The sequence below is a fragment of the Adiantum capillus-veneris genome, chromosome 25 (assembly GCF_014529385.1).
Source record: "Adiantum capillus-veneris isolate H3 chromosome 25, ASM1452938v2, whole genome shotgun sequence".
NCBI lineage: Eukaryota > Viridiplantae > Streptophyta > Polypodiopsida > Polypodiales > Pteridaceae > Adiantum > Adiantum capillus-veneris.
Window position 1 is genome coordinate 60,904,178 of NC_140955.1, and position 27,560 is coordinate 60,931,737.

At 44.1% G+C, this 27,560-nt stretch overlaps 1 protein-coding gene across 3 annotated transcripts in view; it reads right to left on the reverse strand.

The window, feature by feature from the left end:
* Positions 1-277: 277 nt before the first annotated feature.
* The window catches only part of LOC147424972 (YTH family protein), a 63,619-nt gene continuing 36,336 nt past the window's right edge, over positions 278-27,560 (reverse strand). For 2 of the 3 annotated variants that reach the window (XM_086499728.1, XM_086499729.1), the window contains exons 4-11: positions 2,682-2,766; positions 2,383-2,594; positions 2,067-2,303; positions 1,897-1,973; positions 1,521-1,809; positions 1,212-1,271; positions 1,049-1,131; positions 278-964 (exon numbers count right to left, since the gene is read on the reverse strand). In XM_086499728.1, coding sequence (XP_086355854.1) covers positions 844-964; positions 1,049-1,131; positions 1,212-1,271; positions 1,521-1,809; positions 1,897-1,973; positions 2,067-2,303; positions 2,383-2,594; positions 2,682-2,766 — 1,164 coding nt within the window. In that variant the 3' untranslated portion in view covers positions 278-843. The remainder of the gene's footprint in view (positions 965-1,048; positions 1,132-1,211; positions 1,272-1,520; positions 1,810-1,896; positions 1,974-2,066; positions 2,304-2,382; positions 2,595-2,681; positions 2,767-27,560) is intronic. The other variant, XR_015186390.1, reaches the window with a different exon arrangement.

Below are 27,560 nucleotides of genomic sequence, written 5' to 3' on the forward strand. Positions count from 1 at the left end.
CAGAGGGGATCATCTGGCAAAGACAAAATCAGAAACAGAAGCAGACAGCCAGCAACCGATTCTGGGTACTTCCATAAACAAAAGCAAGCACCTACTAGTCCTCATTACATTCAATAAGTAACAGATTAACATTTAAAATTAAAAACCAAATCTCTATTGCAGCAGAATGCAATCAGCCTAACAAAAATGAGGCTACCACCGCCTGCAGCAGCAGCAGCTGTAGGGCGAGGACAATAAATCAAAAAATGTCCTCAAAATTTGAGGTTGAAGAATCAGCTCCAAGGAATCTATCTATAGATTTCCTTGCTTGAGGTTAGTTTGTCGGATATATGAAAGCCGATGTACAAAGCGATAAGATATACTAGTGGAGCAACCTCTCAAGGTGCCGAAAATACTCAGCCCATGCACGGGCCTTTTCCTTTCTCTCTATACTGTCAAAATAATGAACATAAACTGGTACATAACATTTACAAGCATCCAAGTTTATGGAGTTATATGGGGAGGATATAGAAATGCACTAGTGTAGTGATGCTTTCTTTCAGCGACGGGTTTGTCTACTGCCCTTGCTTGAAGCTACTTAGTATCGTGCCCCTCCTCTACACCCAAAATTGTGGGGCTCCAAAGTCGACATAATGATGGGAGTACATATCCACAACCATACTCTGTGAATTACAAACAAATGTCCCATCTAAGCTGCTTTTTTTGGCACCCAGAGAAACCCAAAACTAAGCTTCTCTTTACAAAAGAAGGCCTAACCTGTCTCTGACATACGTCAGCATATTTGGCACCATATTATGCCAGACAATGGCACATTCAGATACAAAACAATTTGTAAATAGTTGCTCATGGTGGTTGACCACTGTTCCGGAATGAATTTGCGACTGCTGGACTCGTCTGGTAGTACCCATTATGCATCACCGAAGCTTGTTGGTTGGCATACCAGCTTGCAAGATATGTAGCATAGCTGAAAGTGTTAATTCGATGATAAGCCAGAATGCTGTCGGCAGACAACAACAAAAAACAGTGTCAAAGTGGTGTAGCTACTTACGCATCGTCTGGACGCATGTCTGCATCACCCTTTCCACTCCATCCTGCTCCAAATTGAGCTTCCATTTGAGATCCTGCAGATACCTACAACCAGAATATAATTTAAGACCCACGATTGCAAAAGTTCAAACATGCATCCAGAGAAGAAGGGCCTAGACATCAACCTGCTGCTGGAGCTTTGGTTCCCTCGAGTTCTTTCTAAACTGGAGATATTCTTCATACGACTGCAAATAGGAAGAATTAGTACATACGAGTTAAGTTGAATGATAAATTCATTGACAGGTATCCTCTTTTATCCCTTTCCTTAAAAAGGGAAATTTTCAAACAAACCCTTCAAATGACAGACTCATGAAACTTTTGACCTCCATACAACCAAAAAAAATGCCTTGAGAAGGGCAAATGGGTCGTGTCAAATCCTGTTGTAGGGTCATAACTTAGGGAAAAGGCTGCTTGTCATCAAAATCAGCACGAACCATGTTTAGGAAGTCCTCTTCTCGTGAAGTATCAATGCCAAGAGCCTCTTTATCTTCTTGGTGATGAACGTCAAACCCTCCCGGAAAATGCATCATGGGCCTTGAGCTAGAGCTTCCTGCATATTTCATGGAAGGTGACCTCACTGGTACCTGATGCAGCAGATTTGCAGGATAGACAACTGACTGCATCTGACTTCTCAAAGGTGTAGTGAAGTAGCCAGAATTTTCAAAAGGCGGCCTTTCCACATAAGGCTTCTTTGTGAAGTAATCACTTCTCACGTGAATTCTCCTGGCATAATTTCCAGGAGGTATATTACGAACTGAGAAACATAACCACTGCGCCCCATCAAAATATTCTGAATATCAGAGGTCATACCTTTTACTATATTCCTCACTGTTAGCTCCCTCATCTATGAGAGCACATAGAGCCTCGCCAATCTCAGCTGTTAGCTCCTGCAGAATAAACAAATAATGTGTAAACAAAATTTTACTCACCTTTTCTCCTCTCGAACAAGACAACTTTAGTGTACCGGTCAAAAAAGATACCTGGCAGTCTCTGCTAATCTTTACAGGCTTGTGAGAGTTCAGGGGATTTTTCAGATGCAAGGTCTTTTGGAAAGGTAGATCATGTAATCGAATCCACTCAACGCTGAAGGTACCACCCCAATTGGCCTCACTCCATACATTAACCTTGCGCCGACCAATAGGCGAGATCATTTGAGCATAGCCTTGAAAATGGCCGCTCATGTTCACACTGAAAATCAGTACTACTTTGTCTGCAGTCTGTAAGATAAACAGCAGTGGCTCACTGTATACAAACACGATTTACACAATAGGCTCCTCTATGAAAGATATATCTTACCTCAAAGGCCTCATTCAATATTCGTTCATTCATAGCTTGCGTCGCCCAAATTCCTTTTTGTATGGACTTCTCTATGTTGTGATAGTTTAAACTCTTGATGATGAAAAATCTCTTTAAATGAGCCATATGATGAGAAGCTGCATTGCTTGTGACAGTAGGAGCATAGCCAGCTTCTTTAAGACGAGTGTATATCACCTCTGCTTTTGAGGAATCTTTAGTGGCAAGCACAAGTGATGTATCAGTAAGTCACTAAGTGCACGTCCTTAGAGCCGCAAGTACAAAATAAGAAACAACCATACCTTGCTCCACCATTGGCACATGCTGAAGTCCCTGATCCAGTACAACCTCCAAACCCTCCGGATCAGGAGACAGATCGGATGCAGCCTGACAAACACAGCAAAAGGATTAGCAGATAATACATTCCAAAGTATTTCTGACATAACTGGAGAGAAAAGGAAAAAACAATTGGGACCTGACACAAGATGATGACAGAAGACAAAAATGAATCCTTTCAACAAGCAATAAACTATTGAAGCTTCTTACAAATTTTCTGATACTTCTTAACTTCAGAAATTAACAAATTGCTATTGGTCTTCAGATAATGAGCACAAAAGTAAGATAAATCAAAGGCTTCATAAGATTCAGCACCTGGCTGCTTTCTTCTAGACCCGCTCACAGTTCTTAATTTTTCATGATTTAGCAAATCTGATTTACCCTAAACCAGGTTAAAGTTGTTTACTTTTCAAGCAAGCCAATGCTTAAGAGTTGAACTCCACCTGCTAACCTACATGCTGGATTTTGAAGGCCTTGATGAGATAATAGCCCTAGACCAGGTTAAGGTTGTTTACTTTTCAAGAAAGCCAATGCTTAAAAGTCAGGTTCCACCTGCTAACCTACAAGCTGGATTTTAAAGGCCTTGATGAGATAATAGCCCCTTTCCTTCCAGATATGTGCTACTAAAAGCAGTCACCGACCAAGGAGACACGTGTACGCCAATATGCTCTCTCTCAGAACAGGTCCAAATTTGGACCACAGTTACCAGGAACAGAAAATCAAAACATGGAAGCGGGTATGAATTGCCATTCCCTGTTACAGATCTCGCGTCTAAAACACGGAATGGGGATTCGGAATGGGAACAGGGAACGGAAGCATGAAAAAAGCCATTCCATGTAACTATGATTTGGGCTAATAATTAGAATAGCTGCCCAAGAAAAAGTACCTCCTGATTGTCCTCAACGATCTTGAGCCTGAACAGATGCTTCTTCGCGGCAATGGTAGATTTGAAATTGTGAATAAACGCACGCGCACAGGGAAAAACCAACAACAGAAATGAAACGAAAGCTAATCTACTACTAATTGCACTATTATAACAGGAAGGTGTGTTAAACTACAAACTAGTTTCATGTTGAAATTTGTCAACTCTCAGTTCCTTTTTTTGGGCAACCTTTGGATCAGCCTGCGGATTTTGTATTCATGTGGATGATAGCTCACGCAGGTCTCTCAATTGGGACTTGGGTGGACAACAGCCGGGACGATCAAACTTGTAGGTGATGCCACCATCAGCAGGATGAGGGTATACGTCTCAGTTTGAGTGTTGCCCCCATCGTCATATGGGGCAGACAACAGCCACCATGATCAAACTTGTACTTGATGCCCCCATCAGCAAGATGAGCGTACATGTCAGTTTGTTGGTTGTTCCCATGCTCATACAGTCTAACGAGAGATCTGTGCTTTACATTGTCAAGTAGACCTTCCCTGAGCCCTCATGTTTTCTGACTTCGGGCACAGTCTGCTCGCTGCTTCAGTTTCCAGTTCCTCACCTTATGAGGAGGGTGAGGACCCTATGTTTATGCTGACAGACCTTGGGGTATAAGCATGGCACTTTGGATATGCTACCAGACACTATTCATGCTTTTGCCTTGCATCCTCGAGAAATTGTTTTTGCCAATGTCTGCTATTGCATTATGGATGATATGAAAGGCTAGATATTTGCATGTTCTCACTGGAGAGCCTTTCACATCAGTGGATACTCTCAGCAGCATATGGTAAGATTGTACATTCTTTGGAGCGAGTGGGACGCATCCGCAGGCTCTTCCAGGACAACAGAGGAGCACTGTCAGTCTTTATCGCAGCAGTGGTCTCACACCAGGAGTGCGAACGAGATGTGAGAACCCCTTGGAACCATCTTCGGATGACCAAGGGTGATACTTTGAACGCATATTGCGAGAGGTTTTGGGATTCTTTCCTACTGACCTCTTCGTTTAAGAAGGTCACTTTTAAAGAACAGATTGAGCAGTTTTGCTGCGGACTCCCTACAAAGATCCGAGATTACTGCCTTGAACAAAAGTTTGAGTCTATACAACAACTTATGGGACATGCTAAACGGGGATTCTCCATACATTCGAGGAATTTGACCTACCATACTGATGAAGTTTTAACCTAGAAGACCAAACAAACCTCGACCAATGAAAATAGAAAGAAAAAGAATCCCCAAGAAAAGAAAGACGCACGACCCCGATTGACTACAGAAGAGAGAGCTGACTATCTCAAAGAGGGGAAGTGTTCTGGTTGCAAGGAACCTGGGCATATCTCCGCAAAGTGCCCCAAAAAAGCACAACGAGGACAGACTATAGACAGGCCAGAGAGTTCTAGAGTAGCGGAAGAACATGGCTAAAAAGGCAAGATGAAAGCAAGACTGGTACCGGATTGCATGGGAACCAACCCAAGCCAGATGGATGAAAGTACAGAACTTTACCACGCATGGGGCAAAGTGAAAGATCAAGAAGCCCTTATCTTTTTTGATGGAGGAGCCAAGGCCAACTTCATTTCATTTGAATTGGCGGCGCGGCTTGAGATTACGTTCGACAGGATGGGGCCACCGACGGAGGCAGTCCTAGCGGTGCTTGGACGGGATGTAGCCATTACGCCTATCATTGGCAAACTTCGTTTGCATTGTCAGGGGTATTTAGGGCACGATGACTTTTACATCATGCCTTTGGAAGGATGTGATCTCCTCCTAGGAATTCCTTGGTACCATAAGAACACCACCGTGGTCGACTATCGGGCCAAGAAAGCAACTTTGACAAATGAGAAGGACAGGAAAATTGTATTTGATGTAAAACTGAAGGGCGAGTCCGTCCCTATTGTATCGGCTTCGCCCATTTCAAAATTAATGAAATCCAGTCTCTTTGGTTACTTGATATATTTGAAAGAACTGAATGATGAACAACCAACGAACATGTCTAAATTGGACAAAGAACGACAAGAATTTATGCACACACATGCTGACTATTTCTCAGAAGGCCTGCCAGGCGAGTTACCTCCATCTTGTCCTGTGGACCATACTATTGATCTAATTCCTCGAACCACACCACCGAACTGGCCACCTTATTGTGTTAGCCGAGCCCAGAATGAAGAAATCATGGACCAAGTGAAAGACCTTCTTGAAAAGGGTCTCATCTAGCCGAGTACTTCACCCTATTGTTCTCTGGTTTTATTGGTACTAAAGAAAGATGGATCTTCGAGAATGTGCATTGACTATAGAGGTCTCAATAAAATCACCATCAAGAACAAATTCCCGATTCCCAAGATCGATGACATTCTTGATAGACTTCAGAGATTCTCTTGTTTAAGCAGGATTGATTTGAAAAGAGGATATCATCATATCAGAATCGCTCTGGGAGATGTCTACAAGACAACCTTTTGGACAAGCTTTGGTTTATACGAATTTTTGGTGAGGCCTTGTGCACTTACCAATGCTCCAACAACTTTCAACCGAATGGTGGATAGGATATTCCAAGAGCATCAATCTTTTGTGGGCACTTTCTTTGATGATATTATAGTTTTCTCCAAGGATGAAGCATAGCATCGTCACCATTTGCTACAGGTCTTTCAGGCATTGCGTGATCACAGATTGGGTATTAATGCCAAAAAGAGCGAATTTTTCTTGCCAGAAATACATTTCTTGGGACACATCGTATGAGCAGCAGGAGTACAAATGGACTCGACCAAAATTGAGAGTATTTGCAATTGGCCAGACTTGAAGAAAGTTCATGAAGTAAGAAGCTTTTAGGGCTTGTGTTCTTACTACCGGCGGTGCATTTGAAAGTTTGCAGAGGTAGCTTCGCCTTTGCATTTATTGACTCAAAAAGGAGTCCCTTTCTCGTGGCGACCGACAAAGGTGACTGCTTTTCAGACACTTAAGAAAAAATTGACTATTGGACCAGTGTTGGCTTTGTCAAACTTGCAAAAGCCATTCGAAGTTTATTGTGATGCTTGTGGTCATAGTCTGGGAGCGGTCTTGATGCAAGAAGGCCATGTGATTGCTTATGAAAGAAGAATGTTTTCAAGGCCAGAATTGGTAGCACAAATTTATGAGAAAGAGTTATTGACAGTGATCCATGCTCTTACTCAGTGGCAACATTATCTACTCGGAGCCGATTTGACGGTCTTTACTGATCATTAGAGTCTACGCTACTTCTTGTCACAGAAGCAGCTTTCGAAAAAGCAGATGCGGTGGGCTAACATCTTGTCACAGTTTTACTTCCAGATTGTCCACGTTCAAGGACCGAAAAACTTAGTGGCAGATGCATTGTCTCGAAAGCCCTTCATCTTGGCTACTTCCGCCATCCATCGTAGAGGCTTCGAGGATATGGTTGACCAGTACGCCACCGATCCGGATTTTACCGATGTTTTTACTCAGATACAGAATAGGAAGATAGTGCCAGGATATTCCATACGGGATGGCTACTTAATGAAGAAAACAATGTTGTGCGTTACACAGCCGTTGAGGGAAAAGGTTTTGACAGAGTGCCACTGTCCACCATTTACGGGGCACCGTGGCATCAACACCACCTTGAAGGGGGTAGTGTTATTTCTTTTGGTCGAGACTCAAGAAGGATGTGAACGACTTTGTTTGCAAGTGTTTAGTATGCCAGAAGGTCACGACTGGGCTGACAGTATTCTGTTGTATGACTTTATGAAGTAGAATTCCCAAAATTGAACGTGAATGATTTGTACTCTCTCACCTGACTCGTTTGAGTGCAGGAACTGAAAGACGAAATGCTGGAGACGAAATGATTGTAGCATTTCGGTCTCATAAATCTCTATAGACATGATAGCAATAAGGATTAGCTAATCCGGCATCAATGAGATCCGGGATGGATCTAGCTGGCAGTCATGGTCTGAGATTTAAAATGAATTTTTCTAGGATTGATTTGTCATATGATGTCCAGTGATGTCATGTGCAGTGATGTGACTGTCGTCTTTGTAGAAGTGCTAGATATGTCGTGTCTACTACGTCAGTACTTAGGGTCAGTGTCTCCTGAAATGGTTTATGCCCTCTCTATTTTGTAGGTCTAATCGAGGGCGATTACAATTCTTTCAAGAGGGGGATATGTCACAAATTGATGACGTGGCATGACCAATAAGCTGTTCCAACTTATGGACACTAGGCTTTTTTTAAAAAGCGTAAGAACCTGCTGACCTGGCTATTGTACCAACAGCTGCAATTTGCGCTGACTGTTGTACGGACTGTCGCAAAACGCGCTGACTACTGACGTGGCAGCTTCGTACGAAAACTGTACGGAAATTCCGCTTTTGGCATCGCTGGCTATTATTGGCAGCTTTTGGAAAAGGTTGCTTTTGAGTTTACATGCTTTTGGGGCTCTGCTTTTGGCATCCCTTGTAAGAATAAATAAACCCAAAGGGTGTCACAAAGTGATGAAGTGGCTACCGACAGCAGAAACCCTAATATCTGCCAGAAACCCTAAAAATCCTGCAAACCCTAATTTCTGCCAAAAACCCTAATTTCTGGAAACCCTAACCCTAACTGCTGGCTGAAACCCTAAAATGGCTGGAAACCCTAAAATCAGGCGGCCATGCCACTTGGCAACAATGTACGGCTCCCGAAATCATGGAAGCTGAGAAAAAAAGCTCTAGCGATGCAATTCCTGCTTTATTTTTGTTACGCACGGAATTGGAGAGAGAAAAAGAGTTGACTTGCTTTATTTTACTTGCTCTCTTGAGAGAGAGAGAGAGAGAGAGAGAGAGAGAGAGAGAGAGAGAGATTGCTTTTTGAACTAAAAGCTTTTTGGGGCTCTGCTTTTGGGCATCCCTTGTAATCTTTTTATATGCGGTGAGGGCCTCACTTCGCAGAGCATCTGGACGCAGAGTCTGAGAGTGAAACCCTAACCGCTCTTTGCACTTCAACATTGATTTAATACATAAAGAAATACCGAAAGGGCCGCCAATCTTTGGGGCCAATATCTCTAGGCACGGAACTCCGTCGGGCCAGTGCAAATGTACTGTGATCTGTGAATTGCTTTGAAGTGGTTATTTGGTGCTGTCGCAATTGATTCTTGACTTGGAGTGTCCAAGTCTGTTACAGTGGTATCAGAGCACGGCTGATTTCTCTTCTACGGGAAATCTGATCCCCAATTTTTTTAAAAAAATTTCAGCAACACCTATGGCTTCACGCAAGGATCAATCGACTCCCTCTGCATCTGGAGATGCGGGCAGGGATCACAACGAAGATTCAGACAGAGAGTATGGCCCGCCTCGGCCTACTCAGGCGGAGCAAAGAGAGATGAAGCGTCGCCAATTGATCGGCGATGCAACAAAGATGATGCTCAGTTTTGCTAAGAATCTGAAATTGGTAAAATATATGAGCCGGACTTCTTTTCAGGAAGCGCATGCACAGTGGCAGAAAACCACTACACCACCCCTGAAACCCGCTCTCAAGAAACCTTCTCATCACAAACAGTACTCAGAGAAGGAATTACAAGAGGTGGTTGATGCACGGATTGCTCAGCTTTTTGACGCGCAAAAGAAAGCCAAAAAGCAGAAGAAAAGCACCGACTTCCCGGGATATTTGGGTCGTCAGTCGACTTTTGACAAGGCAAAGAAACAGAAAAAGCGTGTTCGATTTGAAGGAGTACCCAATTCTTCTTCTTCTGTTCTTCTTCTGACAGTTCTTCTAGCTCTTCAGATTCGAGCGAAGAAGACAGAAAAGGTAAAAAGCGAAGCAAGAAACAAAGCTTCGGAAAGGGCAAGAAAAAGGCAAAGAAGGCTAAATCTCGCCCAGAGACTGACAGTTCTACTGAGGACTCGTCTACAGACAGCTCAGATTCCGATGATGAAAACTTTTATGCGAACAAGAAGAATTTTTACAAAGCCAACCAGTATGATTTTTTCGAAGATAAACGCAAGAAAGTCCAAGAGTTTAAGGAAGGTGGCCACTCGATCAAGTTTGATACTTTTTCAGGATACTCAGATGCTTCGAAGGCTTTGTCTTTTATACAGCAGTTTCACATTGCTTTCACGGGAGGACGCTATTCAGAGCACTCCAAGATTGAGAGAGCTATCTCTTACCTTAAGGGGAATGCTCGTACTTGGTGGTCCACGCTTCTTTTAAACAAGACTGCGCCAGTTAAATGGCTGAAATTTAAAAAGCTTTTTATTTCTTCTTGGTTGACGCAAGAATATGAACGAGATATACGAGCTGCTTGGAACCATCTTCGGATAACCAAGAAAGATACCATCAATGCTTATTGTGAAAGATTCTGGAGCTCTTTTCTACCTGCATCTTCATTCAAGAAGATCTCGTTCAGAGAACAGATTGAGCGGTTCACCTTGGGTCTACCTACAGAGATCTGAGATCACTGCTTGGAGCAGAAGTAAGCTTCAATTCAGGAGTTGATGAGTCATGCGAAGCGGGGCTTTGCCATTCACTCTGGCAGTCTGACCTATACCCCACAGATAAGAACATGACACAACAAGCCGAACAGACTTCTGGGAATGAAAGTAGAAAGAAAAAGAGCAACCCAGAGAAAAAGGATGCACAACCCAAGCTCCTCACGAGCGAGCTCGATTCATCAAGGAGGGGAAGTGCTTTGGATGCGGGGAACAGGGACACATCTCCGCGAAGTGCCCTAAAAAGGCACAGAAAGAACAGAATGATAAGGACGACGACAGGCCTAAGAGTTCGAGAGCAGCTGAGGAACGTGGACGAAAAGGCAAGATGAAAACAGGACTGGATCCAGATTGTGTGGGTACCGATCCCGACACTATGGACGAGAATACAGAACTTTGCCGAGCTTGGGGCAAAGTGAAAGATCAAGAGGTCCTGATTTTCTTTGATGGAGGAGCCAAGGCCAACTTCATTTCACCAAAATTGGCGGCGCGGCTCGAGATTACTCCCGACCGGATGCGACCACTTGCGAAGGCAGTTCTAGCGGCACCCGGCAGGGACGTAGCCATTACACCTTTCATTGGCAAACTTCGATTGCATTGTCAGGGGTATTTGGGGCATGAGGACTTCTTCATAATGCCTTTAGAGGGTTGTGATGTTCTCTTAGGGATTCCCTGGTACCACAAGAACAACGCCGTGGTCGATTATCGAGCAAGAAAAGCGACTTTGACTATAGAAAAGGACAGAACAATTGTACTTGATATTAAACTGAAGGGCGAGTCTGTCCTTATTGTATCGGCTTCGGCCATTTCAAAATTAATGAAATCCAGTCTGTTTGTTTACTCGATCTTTATGAAAGAATTGAGCGATAAGGATAGGACAAATATGTCTAAACTTCATAAAGAAAGCCAAGATTTTCTCCACTCACGCCGATTGCTTCTCAGAGGGCCTACCAGGAGAGTTACCCCATGCTCGTCCTGAAGATCATACCATTGATCTGATACCTGGAAGCAGACCACCGAACCGGCCACCTTACCGTGTGAGCCGAGCACAGAATGAAGAGATTATGAACCAAGTGAAAGACCTCTTGGAAAAGGGTCTTGTCCAGCCTAGTACTTCACAGTATTGCTCTCCAGTATTGTTGGTTTTGAAGAAAGACGGATCTTAGAGGATGTGCAATGATTATACAGCTCTCAACAAAATCACCATCAAGAACAGATTTCCGATTCCTAGGATCAATGATATACTCGACAGGTTACAGGGATCCTCGTGCTTTAGCAAGATTGACTTGAAGACTGGATATCATCAAATCCGAATCGCGTCGGGAGACATCTACAAGACAGCCTTTCGGACTACTTTTGGGTTATTTGAGTTTTTGGTCAAGCCTTTTGGCTTAACCAATGCTCCTGCGACATTTAACCGGATGATGGATAGGATTTTTCGAGAGTAAAGGCTATTTGTTGGCACTTTCTTTGACGACATCATTGTTTTCTCCAAGAATGAGGAAGAACACAGAGATCATCTGCTTCAGGTCTTCAGGCATTACGAGATCACAAGTTATTGATTAATGCAAAGAAAAGTGAATTTTTCCTACCAGAGATACACTTTTTGGGACACATTGTCTCAGCAGCAAGAGTGCAAATGGACCCGGACAAGATAGAGACTATCCGTCATTGGCCAGATTTAAAGAATGTCCATGAAGTTAGAATCTTCTTGGGACTGTGTTCGTACTACAGGCGGTTCATACGAAAGTTTGCAGAGGTTGCTTCCCCTTTGCATATCTTGACATAGAAAGGAGTCCCTTTGTCGTGGGGATCCAAAGAGGTGACTGCCTTTCGGACATTGAAAGAGAAATTGACTACGGGACCAGTTTTGACTTTGCCGGATTTGCAGAAGTCATTTGAAGTATATTGTGATGCTTGTGGTCGTAGTTTGGGTGCGGCCTTGATGCAAGAAGGCCATGTCATTGCTTACGAGAGCCGATTGTTCTCTAGGCCGGAGATGACAGCACAGATATATGAGAAAGAGCTTTTGGCGGTTATCCATGCTCTAACTCAGTGGCGGCATTACCTACTCAGAGCGGATTTTACTGTCTTTACAGACCATCAGAGTTTGCGCTACTTCTTGTCACAAAAGCAGCTATCGGAAACGCAGATGCGGTGGGCGAACATCTTGTCACAGTTTCACTTTCAGATTGTCCATGTTCAAGGACAGAAGAATGTGGTGGCAGATGCTTTGTCTCGGAAGCCGTTGGTTCTAGCTATTTCCGCGATATATCATAGGAGCTTCGAGGATATGGTCAACCAATATGCCACAGATACAGATTTTGCAGATTTTTTTCACACGGATACGGGATGGGGAGACAGTAGCAGGATACTCCATTCGAGAAGGCTACTTAATGAGAAAAACCATATTGTGCGTTACACAGCCGTTGAGGGAAAAGGTTATGACTGAATGCCACTGTCCACTTTTTACAGGTCACCGCGACATTGCTACCACCATGAAAGGGGTAGAGAGATACTTCTTTTGGCCGAGACTCAAAAAGGATAGTTGTGCGCAATATGCCAGAAGGTCATGTTTGGCAGGCATAAGGCACAGGGATTGTTACAACCCTTACTCATACCCACCCGCCCCTGGGAAAGTATTGAAATGAATTTCATTTTTGATCTCCCCTGAACACAGAATGATCACGATGATTTTCCGATTACATGGCACGTCTGAGACGATTGTCTCCGACAGAGACCCTAGATTTATGAGTTTGTTTCGGAAGGCAATTTGCGAGAACAGTAGCACGCGGTTGCAATTCTCGTCATCGTTCCACTTGCAGACTGACGGGCAATCTGAGATTGCCAATTCAGTGGTTTTAGATTTATTGAAGTCTTGTATCTCGGATCAGAAGACTCATTGGGAAAAGAACTTAGCTTTGGTGGAATTTGCCTACAATAACACGATACACTCTTCGACAGGGAAGACGCCGTTTGAGATTGTTGAAAGTGCTACGAAGGTTCCATCCTTCCTGAGCACGAAAGATTAGATATTTGAAGCGGATGAATATACGCGAATTTGGATACGGCTTTTGCCAAGGTTCGCGAGACTTTGCAGAAGTCTCAAGAACGAAAGAAAAAGGCGGTGGATCGCCATCGTCGCGACTTGAAATTGAAGGAGGATGATTGGGTGCTCTTACGTTTTGAGAAGGCACACCTACGAAAGAAAAAGGGAAAGGAGAGGCTTTTTCCACAGCTTAGTATGCGATACTACGGACCTTTCCAGATGATTGAAAAGATAAATGATGTCTCCTTCCGATTGAAATTGCCAAATACTTTGGAGGATTCACAATGCATTCCATGTGAGTCTCTTGAAACCTTTTAAGGGTGATGTGCCTGATGATGGGGAGCCTAATGAGCAACCCGAAATGGAAGAAAACGAGGAGACCCTTGTTCCTGAACAAATTTTGGCACATAGGGATACGAAGAAAGGTAAACTCGGAAGGCGGTTCTTGGTTAAGTTCAAGAACTATCCTGCATTTGATGCGAATTGGATGGAGGAGGAGGACCTAGTAGATACTCCTCGGATTGTGAAATTTTACCTCGATGCTTTAGTTTGGCATAGTCTACTCCAAACGGAACCCAGAAATTCAGCTTGGCCGGAGATCTGGTGCAGTGGGATGCACAAGAGGGGAGTTACTCCACTCCTTTGTCAACAGATGCCTTGATTTTGATACTAAAGTCACTGATGTCTCTTTGAGCTTCAAGGATACTCAGAGCTGACAGTATTTTGCTGGATGACTTTAATGAAATGGAATTCCTGATAATGATACTGATTTGTTCTTGACTTCTTTTGAGTGCGGGAACTGATAGACGAAATGAATGTAGCATTTTGGTCTGATTGATCTCGAATAGACATGGTTGCAATAGGGGTTAGTCAATTGGACATCGATGAGGTCCCGATTGGACCTAGATGTGATTGCTAGCTACATTGCCGATAAATCATGGTCTAAGATCCGAATGAATGTTGAATGTCATGTGATGTCCTATGACGTCTGGTGATGTCCTGTGATGTGACTGTCGATTTGGTACATGTGCTAGATGTGTGTTCCTAGTACGTAGGTACTACAGTCAGTGTCTGCTAAGAAGGTTTATGGCTTCTGTCGGTTTTGCAGGCGTGATCGCAGTCGATTGCAATGCTTTCAAGAGGGGGGTATGTCACAAAGTCATGACGTGGCTACCGACAGCAGAAACCCTAATATCTGCCAGAAACCCTAATTTTTACAAAAACCCTAACCCTAACTGCTGGCTGAAACCCTAAAATGGCTGGAAACCCTAAAATCAGGCGTCCATGCCACGTGGCAGCAGTGTACGGATCCGGAAATCACGGAAGCTGAGAAAAAAAGCTCTAGCGACGCAATTCCTGCTTTATTTTTGCTACGCATGGAATTGGAGAGAGAAAAAGAGTTGACTTGCTTTATTTTACTTGCTCTCTTGAGAGAGAGAGAGAGAGAGAGAGAGAGAGAGAGAGAGAGAGAGATTGCGTTTTGAACTGAAAGCTTTTTGGGGCTCTGCTTTTGGGCATCCCTTGTAATCTTTTTATATGCGGTGAGGGTCTCACCTCGCAGAGCATCTGGACGCAGAGTCTGAGAGTGAAACCCTAACTGCTCTTTGTCCTTCAACATTGATTTAATACATAAAGAAATACCGAAAGGGGCGCCAATCTTTGGGTTAATCTCTCTTGGCACGGAACTACACCGGGTCGTGTCAACTCTTGAATTGTGAAGTATTTTGAAGTGAATCTCTTTTGTGTTGCGACAAAATCTAGACTTGGCGTGTCCAAGTTTATTACACCGACATTAAAAGAGAAATTGACTACGGGACCAGTTTTGACTTTGCCGGACTTGCAAAAGTCATTTGAAGTATATTGTGATGCTTGTGGTCATAGTCTGGGTGCGGTCTTAATGCAAGAAGGCCATGTCATTGCTTACGAGAGCCGATTGTTCTCAAGGCCGGAAATGACAGCACAGATTTATGAGGAAGAGCTTTTGGCGGTTATCCATGCTCTTACTCAGTGGCGGCATTACCTACTCAGAGCGGATTTTACTGTCTTTACAGACCATCAGAGTTTGCGCTACTTCTTGTCACAAAAGCAGCTATCGGAAACGCAGATGCGGTGGGCGAACATCTTGTCACAGTTTCACTTTCAGATTGTCCATGTTCAAGGACAGAAGAATGTGGTGGCAGATGCTTTGTCTCGGAAGCCGTTGGTTCTAGCTATTTCCGCGATATATCATAGGAGCTTCGAGGATATGGTCAACCAATATGCCACACATACAGATTTTGCAGACGTTTTCACACGAATACGGGATGGGGAGACAGTAGTAGGATATTCCATTCGGGATGGCTACTTTATGAGAAAAACCATGTTGTGCATTACACAGCCGTTGAGGGAAAAGGTTATGACCGAATGCCACTGTCCACCTTTTACGGATCATCGCGGCATTGCTACCACCATGAAAGGGGTAGAGAGAGACTTCTTTTGGCCGAGACTCAAGAAGGATGTGGAAGAGTTTGTGCGCAGTTGCTTGGTATGCCAGAAGGTCAAGTTTGACAGGCATAAAGCACATGGATTGTTATAGCCTTTGCCCATACCCACCCACCCCTGGGAAAGTATTACAATGGATTTCATTTTTTATCTCCCGAGAACACAGAGTGGTCACGATGGTATCTGGACTGTTATTGACAGATTTAGCAAGCAGGCTCATTTTATTCCAGTGAAGAAAACAATCAAGCCGGATCACTTAGCGAGACTGTTTGTGGCCCAGATCTTCATTCAGATTACATGGCATGCCTGAGACGATTGTCTCCGACAGGGGACCCAGATTTACGAGTTTGTTTTGGAAGGCAATTTGGGAGAACATTGGCACGCGGTTGCAATTGTCGTCATCGTTCCACCTGCAGACTGATGGGAAATCCGAGATTGCCAATTCAATGGTTTTGGATTTATTGAAGTCTTATATCTCAGATCAGAAGACTCAATGGGAAAAGTATCTACCTTTGGTGGAATTTGCCTACAATAACACGATACACTCTTCGATGGGAAAGGCGCCCTTTGAGATTGTTGAAGGTGCTACGACCCTTCCTAAGCACGAAAGATAAGATTTTTGAAGCGGATGAATATACTTTTGCCAAGGTCCGCGAGGCTTTGCAGAAATCTCAAGAATGACAGAAAAAGGCAGCGGATTGCCATCGTCGCGATTTGAAATTGAAGGAGGATGATTGGGTGCTCTTACGTTTTGAGAAGGCACGCCTGAGAAAGAAAAAAGGAAAAGAGAGGCTTGGTCCAAAGTTTAGTATGCGATACTATGGACCTTTCCAGATCTCTGAAAAGATCAATGATGTCTTTTTCCGACTGAAACTGCCTAACACTTGGAGGATTCACAATGCATTTCATGCGAGTCTCTTGAAACCTTTTAAAGGTGATGTGCCTGATGATGGGGAGCCTGAAGTGGAAGAAAACGAGGAGATCCTTGTTCCTGAACAGATTTTGGCACATAAGGACACAAAGAATAAAGGTGAAGTCCGAAGGCAGTTCTTGGTGAAGTTCAAGAACTATCCTGCATTGGATGCGAAGTGGATGGAGGAAGGACCTAGCAGATACTCCTCAGATTGTGAAACTTTACCTTGAAGTTTTTGATTTAGCATAGTCTATTCCAAATGCAAGCAAGAATTCAGCTTGGCCAAAGATCTGCTGCAGTGGGATGCACAAGAGGGGAGTTACTCCGCTCCTTTGTCAACAAATGCCTCGATTTTTTGTATACTAGAGTCACAGATGTCTCTTTGAGCTTCAGGGATACTGAGAGCTGACAATATTCTGCTGAATGACTTTATGAAATGGAATTCCTGAATATGAAACTGATTTGTTCTTGACTTCTTTTAAGTGCAAGAACTGATAGACGAAATGACTGCAGCATTTTGGTCTAATTGATCTCGAATAGACATGGTTGCAATAGGGGTTAGTCAATCGGACATCAATGAGGTCCCGATTGGATCTAGATGTGATTGCTAGTTACATTGCCGATAAATCATGGTCTAAGATCCGAATGAATGTTGAATGTCATGTGATGTCCTGTGATATCGTGTGATGTGACTATCGATTGGTACATGTGCTAGATGTGTGTTCCTAGTACGTAGGTGGCTAACAGTCAATGTCTGCTAAGACAGTTTATGGCCTCTGTTTGTTTTGCAGGCGTAATCGAGGACGATTACAATGCTTTCAAGAGGGGGGTATGTCACAAAGTGATGACGTGGCTGCCCGCTCTGCAAAAACCCTAACCCTAATTCTGCCCTAACCCTAACCCTAATTCTGGCATGGCTACAGAAATGGCTGACGTGGCTGGCCGTACGCTTGCTGACGTGGCAGCCCGCAAAACGCGGCGGAAATTGCGGAATTGAAAGCATGCGGCAGTTTGCTTTTTGGCCTACTTTTTAGGCTACGCAAATTGAAAGAGAGAGAAGAAGAACTCTTTTGCTTTATTTTTAGGGCAAGAGAGAGAGAACTTGAGAGAGAAAAGCATAAGATTTTAATTTTTCAGCTTTTTAAGCTTTTGGGGCACTGCTTTTGGCATCCCTTGTACTCTTTAAATAAGTGGGTAGGCCACTCACAACTCAGAGCATCTAGACGTAGAGTCTGAGTGTGAGCGCCTACCCGCACTCTTATACTTTGAACACAGATTAATACAAAAAGAAATACCGAAAGGGGCGCCAGTCTTTGGGGCCAATATCTCTAGGCACGGAACTCCGCCCGGCCAATGTTGAATCTATTGTGAACTGTGAATTGTTTTGAAGTGGTTATTTGGCACTATCGCGGTAGACTCTTGACTTGGAGTGTCCAAGTCTGTTACAGATTCTCATAGGCGCCCTCACTCATAATGACCCAAGCTCACATTTGGGGCAAATAAATGCCAACGTGTAAAAATCCCTACCAAGTGAGAAAAATGTTTCTCACGTCATCCTCATGCGGACACGCCCAAAAGACCGGTTGACTTTCGTCAGGGTAAGAAAAAAACTATGGCCCATGTTCAGGGACAGAAGAATTTAGTGGCAGATGCGTTGTCTAGAAAGCCCTTGGTTCTGGCTATTTCCGCGATACATTCAGGATATGGTAGATCAATATGTTTTCCGCTTCGAGGATATGGTAGATCAGTACGTCACAGATCCTGATTTTGCAAATATCTTTCACTGGATACAGTGTGGAGAGACAATTGTAGACTATTCCATACGGGATGGCTATTTGATGCGGAAAACGATGTTGTGTTACACAACCTTTGAAAGGCTTTGACAGAGTGCCATTGTCCACCTTTCTCAAGCCACCGCGGCATAGATACCACCTTGAAGGGTGTTGAGCGTTACTTCTATTAGCCGAGGCTCAAAAAGGCATAAGGAACCAGGTCTTCTACAGTCTTTACCCATACCCTCCCGTCCCTGGGAGAGCATTGCCATGGATTTTATTTGTGAACATCCCAAGACTCATAGTGGGCATGATGGCATTTAGACAATCATCAACACATTCACTAGACAAGCCCACTTCATTCCGGTAAAGAAGATAATAAGCCCAATCATTTGGCAAAAACGTTTGTCTCACAAATTTTCCGATTACATGGCATGTCCATTGTTTTGAACAGAGATTCCCGGTTTACTAGTTTGTTTTGGAGGGAAATCTGGGACAACATTGGCACGTGGTTGCAGTTCTCATCCTCATTCCACCCACAGACTAATGGGCAATTTGAGATAGCCAATTCAGTGGTTTTGGATGTGTTGAAGTCTTATATTTCGGATCAAAAGACTAATGGGCAATTTGAGATAGCCAATTCAGTGGTTTTGGATGTGTTGAAGTCTTATATTTCGGATCAAAAGACTCAATGGAAAAAGTATTTGCCCTTGGTGGAGTTTGCCTATGACAACACAATTCATTCTTTGACAGGGAAGGCACCATTTGAGGTAATTGACAATTACTAAGAAAGATACATTGGATGAATATTGCCAGGGGTTTTGGGATACTTATTTACCAGAGAGACCAGATTGAGCGGTTTTGCGATGGTTTGTCAAAAGAGATTCGGGACTATTGTCTGAACATGAAGTCTGACTCCATTCAAAGACTTATGGGACATGCTAAGCAACGATTTGAAATGCATGCCGGCTCATTGACTTATCTTGTGGACAAGATAGTATCCACCTCAACAAGCCGCCACATTGAAGAGAATGAATCAAGGGAACTGGATGATAGCTCATCACAAGATTCTGGAAAAATCAAATGGTAGCACATCCGAAGGTTCCGACGAACTAAAAGAACCATATGGAAGTTCATCAGAGGATTCCGGAGAAAGGGGATCAAATGATAGTGCGTCTCAGGGTTCCGATGAGACTAACGTGCCAATGGACTGGGGAAGCTAGACAAGCTACCCACACGTCCCAAGGCACAAGGAAAGAAAGGAAAGGGCAAACAGCTGGTAGATCAAAAAATTCCCCAGACCTAGGATAAGATTTTTGAAGCGGGTCAGTATACGAGAGATTTGAACACTGCTTTTGCCAAGGTTTGTGAGGCTCTTGAGAAGTCTCAAGCACGGCATAAGAAGGCAGCCGACACGAATTGACGCAACTTGCAGCTGAAGAAAGATGATTGGGTGCTCTTACGGTTTGAGAAGGCACGCCTACGAAAAACGAAAGGGAAAGAAGCGGTTTCTTCTAAAGCTAAGAATGCGGTAATATGACCCTTTCCAGATTCAAGTGAAGATAAATGATATAGAAGCTGCCGTACGGACAATCTGCCACATCAGCCCTGAATTTCCGCCGAAATTCGCGGGGAGGTCTGTATGCTGCAGCCACGTCATCATTCAGCCTCGCGTGAAGAGCAGCCAGCATTTCCGGCCAGGGGAGCACACGCCACGTCACCTGTTTGTGACAGTGGGAGAGGCTGAGGGAAAACGCCAAGGCTGGCTGAAAACGCTGATGGTTGCTGGGTACTGCTAAGAAGAGGGTACTGTCAATACTACTTCGTCTTCTGCCTCTTCTACCTTCTCTAGCTGATCTGCGACGACGATGGCGACGACGAGGCTGAGTTGATCTGCTATCGCCAAGGACAGCAATGGCTGAAAAACTGAAATCGTTGGTCCTACTCGCTGATCTAAAAACGCTACTGATCCGCAAGGGCTGATCGCTGAATTCAGGGTGCTTAGAGCTGAAAACGCTGGTGGGAGAGGTTGAGGGAAAACGATAAGGCTGGCTGAAAACGCTGATGGCTGCTGGGTACTGCTAAGAAATACTATCAATACTACTTCATCTTCTGCCTCTTCTACCCTCTCTAGCACCCAAAGGGCTGCTTCTTATAGGTTTTTTAGCCATTTGCCCTACATACTGTTTTTTTTTTTTTATAGCAAAACTCACAATTGTGAGTGAATTATATTGAACAGCTCAAAAACTTACAAGGTCTTGTCATGCTCATGTTAAGCCATGACAACATCCAGGGACCATAATCACATCGGCTATCAGGGCAGCCACCCCTACCAACCCGCCCTCTCATCCTTGATACACAAGGTCCATAATCTTGTCATTCTGAGATCTTTTATTTACCGATGGCCAAGATTTGCCCCCATCCTAGGCATTCCATCTGTTGACAACAAGGCACAAGTAGTCCTAGACCAATTCTTGGAGTGTTGCTTACACCCGAGTGTCCATATTAGCACTTTGCTTTCTTGTTTAATTTCTGCGAAGCTTGCCACCTCAAAACCTCCTTCAAAAACATGGCGGTTCCTTGTCAGCCATACATTATGTAAGAAGAAGTATCTGACTATCTGAGTGCTGACGAGGAGTGCAGGACTACCTGAATTCTTACCTCCAAGGAATAGGTCAGTCTTGAAAAAAATGATTTTCCATGTTCTTTGGACCCACTTGCATATTTTCCCTACGAGGCCTTTGATAGTTGGACAGTCCATGAATAGGTGGGCCAGATCTTCACTAGCCAACCTGCACCCCAAGCATCGATTTGACGCAATCCCTCTCTCCTTAATCTTCACCCCCGTCGGTAGAGCACCCCAAATAACCTTCCATAAGAAAACCTTCATGTGCTGTGGAACCTTTGGCTTCCATATGTTCTCCATTACATGCTCCCACCTTTCCTCCGGCCATTGCTTTTTCCATAGCTTGTTAAGGGGGCTAGACCAATTCTTCTTTTGCATCATTGTTTGATAGATGCTTTTAGTATGGGGTTTCCACAAGAGATTGCTTCCGGGCCATTTCCAGGCATTCCAGTCCAACTCCGAATCACAGATTGGCATCACTAGATCGTCAAACTCTTTCATCACTTTGTGGACAAGTAAGACCTCCAAGCTATTAAGTTGGTACTGGGTAACCATAAGGTCAATGGTTTTCCAACTCTTGTTGCCACTGTCCCAGAAGTGCCCAAGTCGCTTCAGACCCTTATTATTCAGCTTCCTGGCTGTCTCAATCCAATAAGGAGTTTGTGGCGGATATACAACTTTGGAAAGCCGGGGCTAATAAGTTTGTCATGAACTTCCACCCCTCTCCACTTTCCACCCTTCGAGCCAAGTTTAGCTGCTTCTATCATGTCTCTGATCATGACAGCCCAAACTTGATCCTGTTTAACCAAGGAAACCACAAATTTGGCGTAGCAAGCTTCTGCATGGGCCACAGGGTTGAGAATTCCGAGGCCTCCTTGATTCCCCGGCCGAGCAACTGATTCCCAATGGACCCATTGCCATGGCCTGGAAGATTTCGTGTTATTTTTCCATAAAAATCTTTTTACTGGTTTTAAGAACTGTTTCCAGTGACACTTAGCCATCTTGAGAAGCGGGCTAGTGAAGGCAATATAAGGAATCATAAAGGCATTCATCACTTTTATTCGACTTGGGAATGGGAGAAGAGCATACTCCCACCTACTCATTTTTGTTTTGATTTTTTCAAGCACCCACTCAAATCTTTGCTTGTGAGTTACGTCCACCCCCAAGGGGGCTCCCAGATGTCTAAAGATATTCCCTTTTGTGACAATCTCCCCCGACCAGACAGAAGGGTCAAATGAGTCATTTTCCGATAGGGAGATCAACCTTGACTTCTCTATATTACACTGGGACCCCGAAGCTACTGAGAATATTTGTACTATCTCCAAAGCTTTTCTAATGACCTGGGGGCACGCCTTCAAGAAGAGGAAAGAATCGTCTGCAAAAAGTTTTGCTAGGAGTTGGCTATTTCCTGGTAAGGCAAGGCCTTGCAACTCCCCTCGTTCAGCACTAGCTTCGAGCGTCGTGATTAAAGGATGTGATCCTATGTCGAAAAGTAAGGGGGCCAGAGGGCATCCCTGCTTAATAGACCTTTTGACCTCAAAAGAGCCCACAATTCTATCATTGAATAGGAGCTCTAACTGGCTTCCAGTCCCCATTACACGTACCAGCCGACATAAGCGAGGCCCAAATCCCAGAGCTTCCATGACGGCTTCTATAAATGTCCATGTTATTCTGCCATAAGCCTTGTCTAGGTCCAACTGCAGCAGAATGCACTCCTGCTTTGTGACAGTTGTGTATTCGATGCCCACCATTGCTGCCAAGATGTTATCGTAAATGGACCTTCCTTTGATAAACCCATGTTGATGGGGAGAGATGATCTTGGTTAGTAAGGGGGCTAGTCTGAGGGCTATTGCTTTAGCTATAATTTTGTAGGCCACCGACATCATCGTTATAGGGCGCCAATGTTTCAGTTGAGAACAGCAGATCTGTTTTGGGATGGGTTTGATAAGCCCTCTCTTTACACTTATCTCCAACGACCCTTCGACCATGGCTTTATTGGCCAATCTTGTGATTGGGGCCTTGAGATCATCCAAAATTCTCTATAGAATTCCACCGTCATCCCATCCCAACCAGGGGACTTTTCCTTGCCAAGGGCTTGCAACGTTAGTGAACATTCGTCTTCGGAAAATGCCCGTTCCAAGCTGTTAGCTTCGGAGTGAGGAATTTCCTTCTTGACACTCTGAAGTAAGGTCCCTCTTGCTTCTTCCACTTCTTGGGACTGGGTCTCTGGCCATCCAATGATTTGACTAAGATAGCTCAACATTAGACCAGCCATTTCATCTTGGTTATGAACTGTTGTCCCTTTCTCATCATCGAGCGAGCGGACGTGGCCCCAACTCTGCTTGATTTTTAAAGCCCTAAAAAACTGAGCTTGATTGGAGGTTTTAGGTTGAAGAAAAGTCTCCCTGGAGAGAAGCCTTGCCTTTCTGATATCTTCTAGCTGCTCATTAGCAAGGTTAGATTTGGCTTCAAGCCAACGTTTCTACTCCTTCTCAGTAGCATGCCCATTGGCTTTTATGGAGGTAAGCAATTGTACATCCGCTGTAAGATGCAGAAGGTGAACCTCCCTAGCTTTCTTGATTCGGGGGCCCGAGGTTTTGATTGCTTTCTGGATGCTCCGAGCAAAGAGGTCTCATGCATTGTGTTTGTTGAGGTCGACATCTTTTTTGAGCTTACCCAGTGCTTTCTTGGTTAGATTCCTGAAAAGAGGGTCTTTGAATACGTGTGCCCCTGTTACTAACAGTTTTTTCTCACCTCTTGGGGTCTGCTCCTCTTTATTCTTCTTAAAATGTATGTGCAGAGGAATGTGATCCGAAAGGCTTTTTGTTGGGACTACCTTCATTTCCATCAACGCCAGTATCCAGTCAGCGTGGTGCGAGCAATAGCATCTGTCTAGCCTAGAGGCAGTGCGGGCATATTGGAGGCTTGTGTAGGAGAAACCAGGCGTGCTGTTCCATGGGCCAACTTCCCATAAGTCGATCACTTTTCGCACAAACTTTGCCATTTAGATCTTTCTGAGCCATCCAGCATACTGGAGGATCCTGTTCTATCCCTGCTCTTTTTTACCATCTTCAATAGGAGTATCTCTAAGATGCATCCATAGTTTAGCTCTATCTTTTGCATTGCAAGGGCCGTACACATTCACAATGGTGAAGGGATGCCCTTCCCATCTCATTCTAATCCCCAGGATTCTGCCGAATGGGTGGTTAAGAACCAACTTCGGCTCCAATTCTCTGTCCGCAATGCTAAGGGCGCCACTGAAGCCGTTACTTCCTTCTCCATAGAATACCAGTTCCTTTCCTAGCACCTGCTTTCTCTTGCTATGGGCATCTAGGTGGTGTTCCTGGATGGCCCAGCAGTTGACTGTCTTCTCCTTTTTTATTTCCTCCCAGAACAAGGTACTCTTCTATGGGGTTTTCAATCCCTTTACGTTCCAAGATTGGATAGTGAGAGACTCCATCATTACTGAGAGGTTCATTGGGATAGAGGAACGAATTCTTCCGCATCCGAATCATCCCCCCCCCCCCCCCCCCCCCCTTCTCCTTGGTCTCAGGAGAATCCGGGGGGTTCCAAGTCAGGGGATTTCTTTCTTGCAGTGCTGCAAATGCCCTCCTTTCGAAGGGGTGGAGGATGAATTAGATCCTTTCACCTCAAGTGTTCTCACGACTTGAAGCACTTTGGAGTCTCTTGCCATTGCCTTCACTCTTTTGGCTCTTTTCATACCAGGGACTTGGACAGCCGTCGCCGTTGTCACTGGCATAAATTTGGGGGTAGCAATCGGAGTAATGATCCTATTATAATTGCCTGCATCTTCGGAAGCTCGTTGTATGGGAATCGATTCCTCCACAATCTCTTCCTACATCTTAATATCCATTTTCTCACATACCATATCTCCTTTATCCTTCCCTGCATTTGTCCCTTCGTTATTGCCTCCTTGCTTCTCCAGCCCTTCCATCGGGGATTCCATTTTATAGGGGGCCTGTGCTGCCGAAGCTGCAGTATCATTAGAATTCAAGGGGCAATCCTAGGCGAAGTGTCCAAAGTTGTTGCATTTAAAACATGCCCCAAAGTATGTTCCAAAGTTTAGCGGAATAGTAACAAGCCCAGCTCCGACATTGATAACCATGCTCTTAGGTGGCGTTTTAGACGCATCCCATCCTATACAAACCCTGTTTAAGGTTCTGCCAAACCCTCTCTTGCTAGATATAAATAAGGGCGTGCCCAATTGGCTAGCAAGCATCCTGAGATTTTCCCACAGCCAGCTAGGCAGTCCCACAAACTCAACCCAAACCGGATGAAACTCTTGTAGGATTCAGCTCAGTCGAATACTGGCTCCCAAGGCACCACACAAACCGTAGTCCTATTAAATACTAGGGGCCCTTTGTCAAGGATTTTTCTACATCGGAGACCTCATTAAATCTCACTGAACAAAAACCTTTAGCTAGGTAAAAAGTATATACCTTCATAAGTTCAGAATAGTCTGAACTCACGAATTATAAGAGGGAATAAAGCACTCATAAAACTTTAAAAGCAAGGGACACAAAAAAAGAAAAGAAAAACAAAAACAAACAAACAAACTAAATCACTTTGTATGCTACGAAACAAAACTAAATAAAACAAAAATGATTAACTTGAAAATATTTTCAAAAAAGGCATGTGTAAAATAAGTTGACGCAACGTATTTGGCTTAAAACAAGTACTCAACTTTAAGCAAAAAAAGGATAAGACATCTTAAAAACTTAATCCTAGAAATCAAACTTCACACAACAACTTCTAACGAAACACATTCTTAAGTCCTCATGTAAGCTAAATACAAAATCGAAAAATGAATACTACTACAAACCTACGAAGAGCAAAGAACCAAACTTGACAATATGTGATCTCAACTTCGCTGCTTGTCCAAACAGGAAGAATAAGATTATCACCTTTATCATGCATAGCTTGGACAACAGCTATGACATCCCTACTCACATTGTCAGTGCCCAAGAGTAGGTGCAGGTTTATATAGAGGTCATTCATACTTTGAACGTACTCTACAAAACCAACGAGCTGAGTTTCTATCACCCTCCGGAGGTGATGGGCATACTCAGCCATGATAAAGGCTAGCATTTGTCAAGCTATATTAAAAATACTAGAAGCGCTAAAGATCAAAACAACAACATAAGGTGTTATTAAGTCAAACAATAAGTGGGCTTTTTAGCTCCCCACTTCTATTGAATTTACGACTGATTATCTTGAACATTCCAAAGGAAGAAACATTAAAAGTACTTTCAACTGCTCCTCCATGACCAAGAATTTAAGGGCCCTGAAGCCATTGAATCATCTCAAACCTATTCAGGATTCTTCCACTGAACCCAAATACAAGCGTTAGCTTAGCTTGCCTCGCTAGCTGTTCTTTGATAAGTGTTGGTGGAATCGCTACAGTTATAACCTCGGCAACCTCCACCTGCTATGGCAAAGACTTTTTTAAAGCAGAGAAGGCTCGATCTGCCAACCCGTCTTCTACCACCCCACTGTATTCTGCATGGGAGCAAGTTCTTTTGTTGTTGTTAGGGCCGGACTCAATCATTTTGTCGACTTCCATGAGCTCTTGTTGAAGTCTAGCTTTTGCATTCAGCAGGTTTTTGATATCTCCTTCACTTGACATCCCTTCTGCTGAGCCTTTTCCATAATCCTTAGAGTTAGGCCCCTTGAGTATGCTAGCAAACGAAATACCTGGCCTGCGAGTAGCAGATGCACTTGACGCTTTATTTACGTTCGCACAGATGGGACCCTGAGGAACCCCGTCTTTGAGGGTTTTCACCTCAAATTTAAACCCTTGCGCTGAGCCCATTTTCTCTCTTGTTTCCTCAGAGGGAACTTTTTCAGTAGGGACAGTTTTGTCCTCTTTCATGGTTGAAACCTTTGGCGAGCTAGGGCCTGACATTTCAGTATCATGCATCGGTCTCAAGACCGAGCCACCGCCTACATCCATCGGCACGGCTAGCTCCATTTCGGATATTTTCCCCGCCGCTAACATCTGTGAAAATTTGACAATATCCTCACTTGCGACCAGAGCATCGAGTTCCATTATCCAGTGCCGCCGACTTACACCACTCGATTAAGTTCAAGACCTTCAAGGCACCTAGGCTCTATCAAATAGGTAATGTCCTCCTCTTTTAAACAAAAATAAGTTAATAATCGCTTGTTTGATATAACCTTAAGGCTGGATAATCGTTACTTTAGTTCACCAAAAAAGAAAGAAAAAAACGTAGGTTAAAGTTAATGAGCGCGATTATTGACTAGGAGATGCAAGCACAAGAGCGCGATTATTTATCCTGTAAGCGCAAACAGGCAATGCAAAAGGGCACCAGCGCCTGCGATGTAGCGAGCACACGCTCCGAACCAACCCGCAGTCTTGAGATCCAAGGCCCTGCTGACCTTGCTTACCACCCCAAGGCAAGCCCACGACGCAAATGAAGCCCTAAACGTAGACCTGCAGCTCAAGCAGAAACTCAATCCCTGTCTAACATCGCTCTTCAACCCTTGCTAACCTCTCCCAAATCCTAACAGCCCTGCAAGCGACTCCTTAGGTTTTCGCCATTGCCTTAGGTTTCCGTCATCGCCAGTGTGTCAGTAGCACGTGTAGGAGGAGAGTCCTCCGTC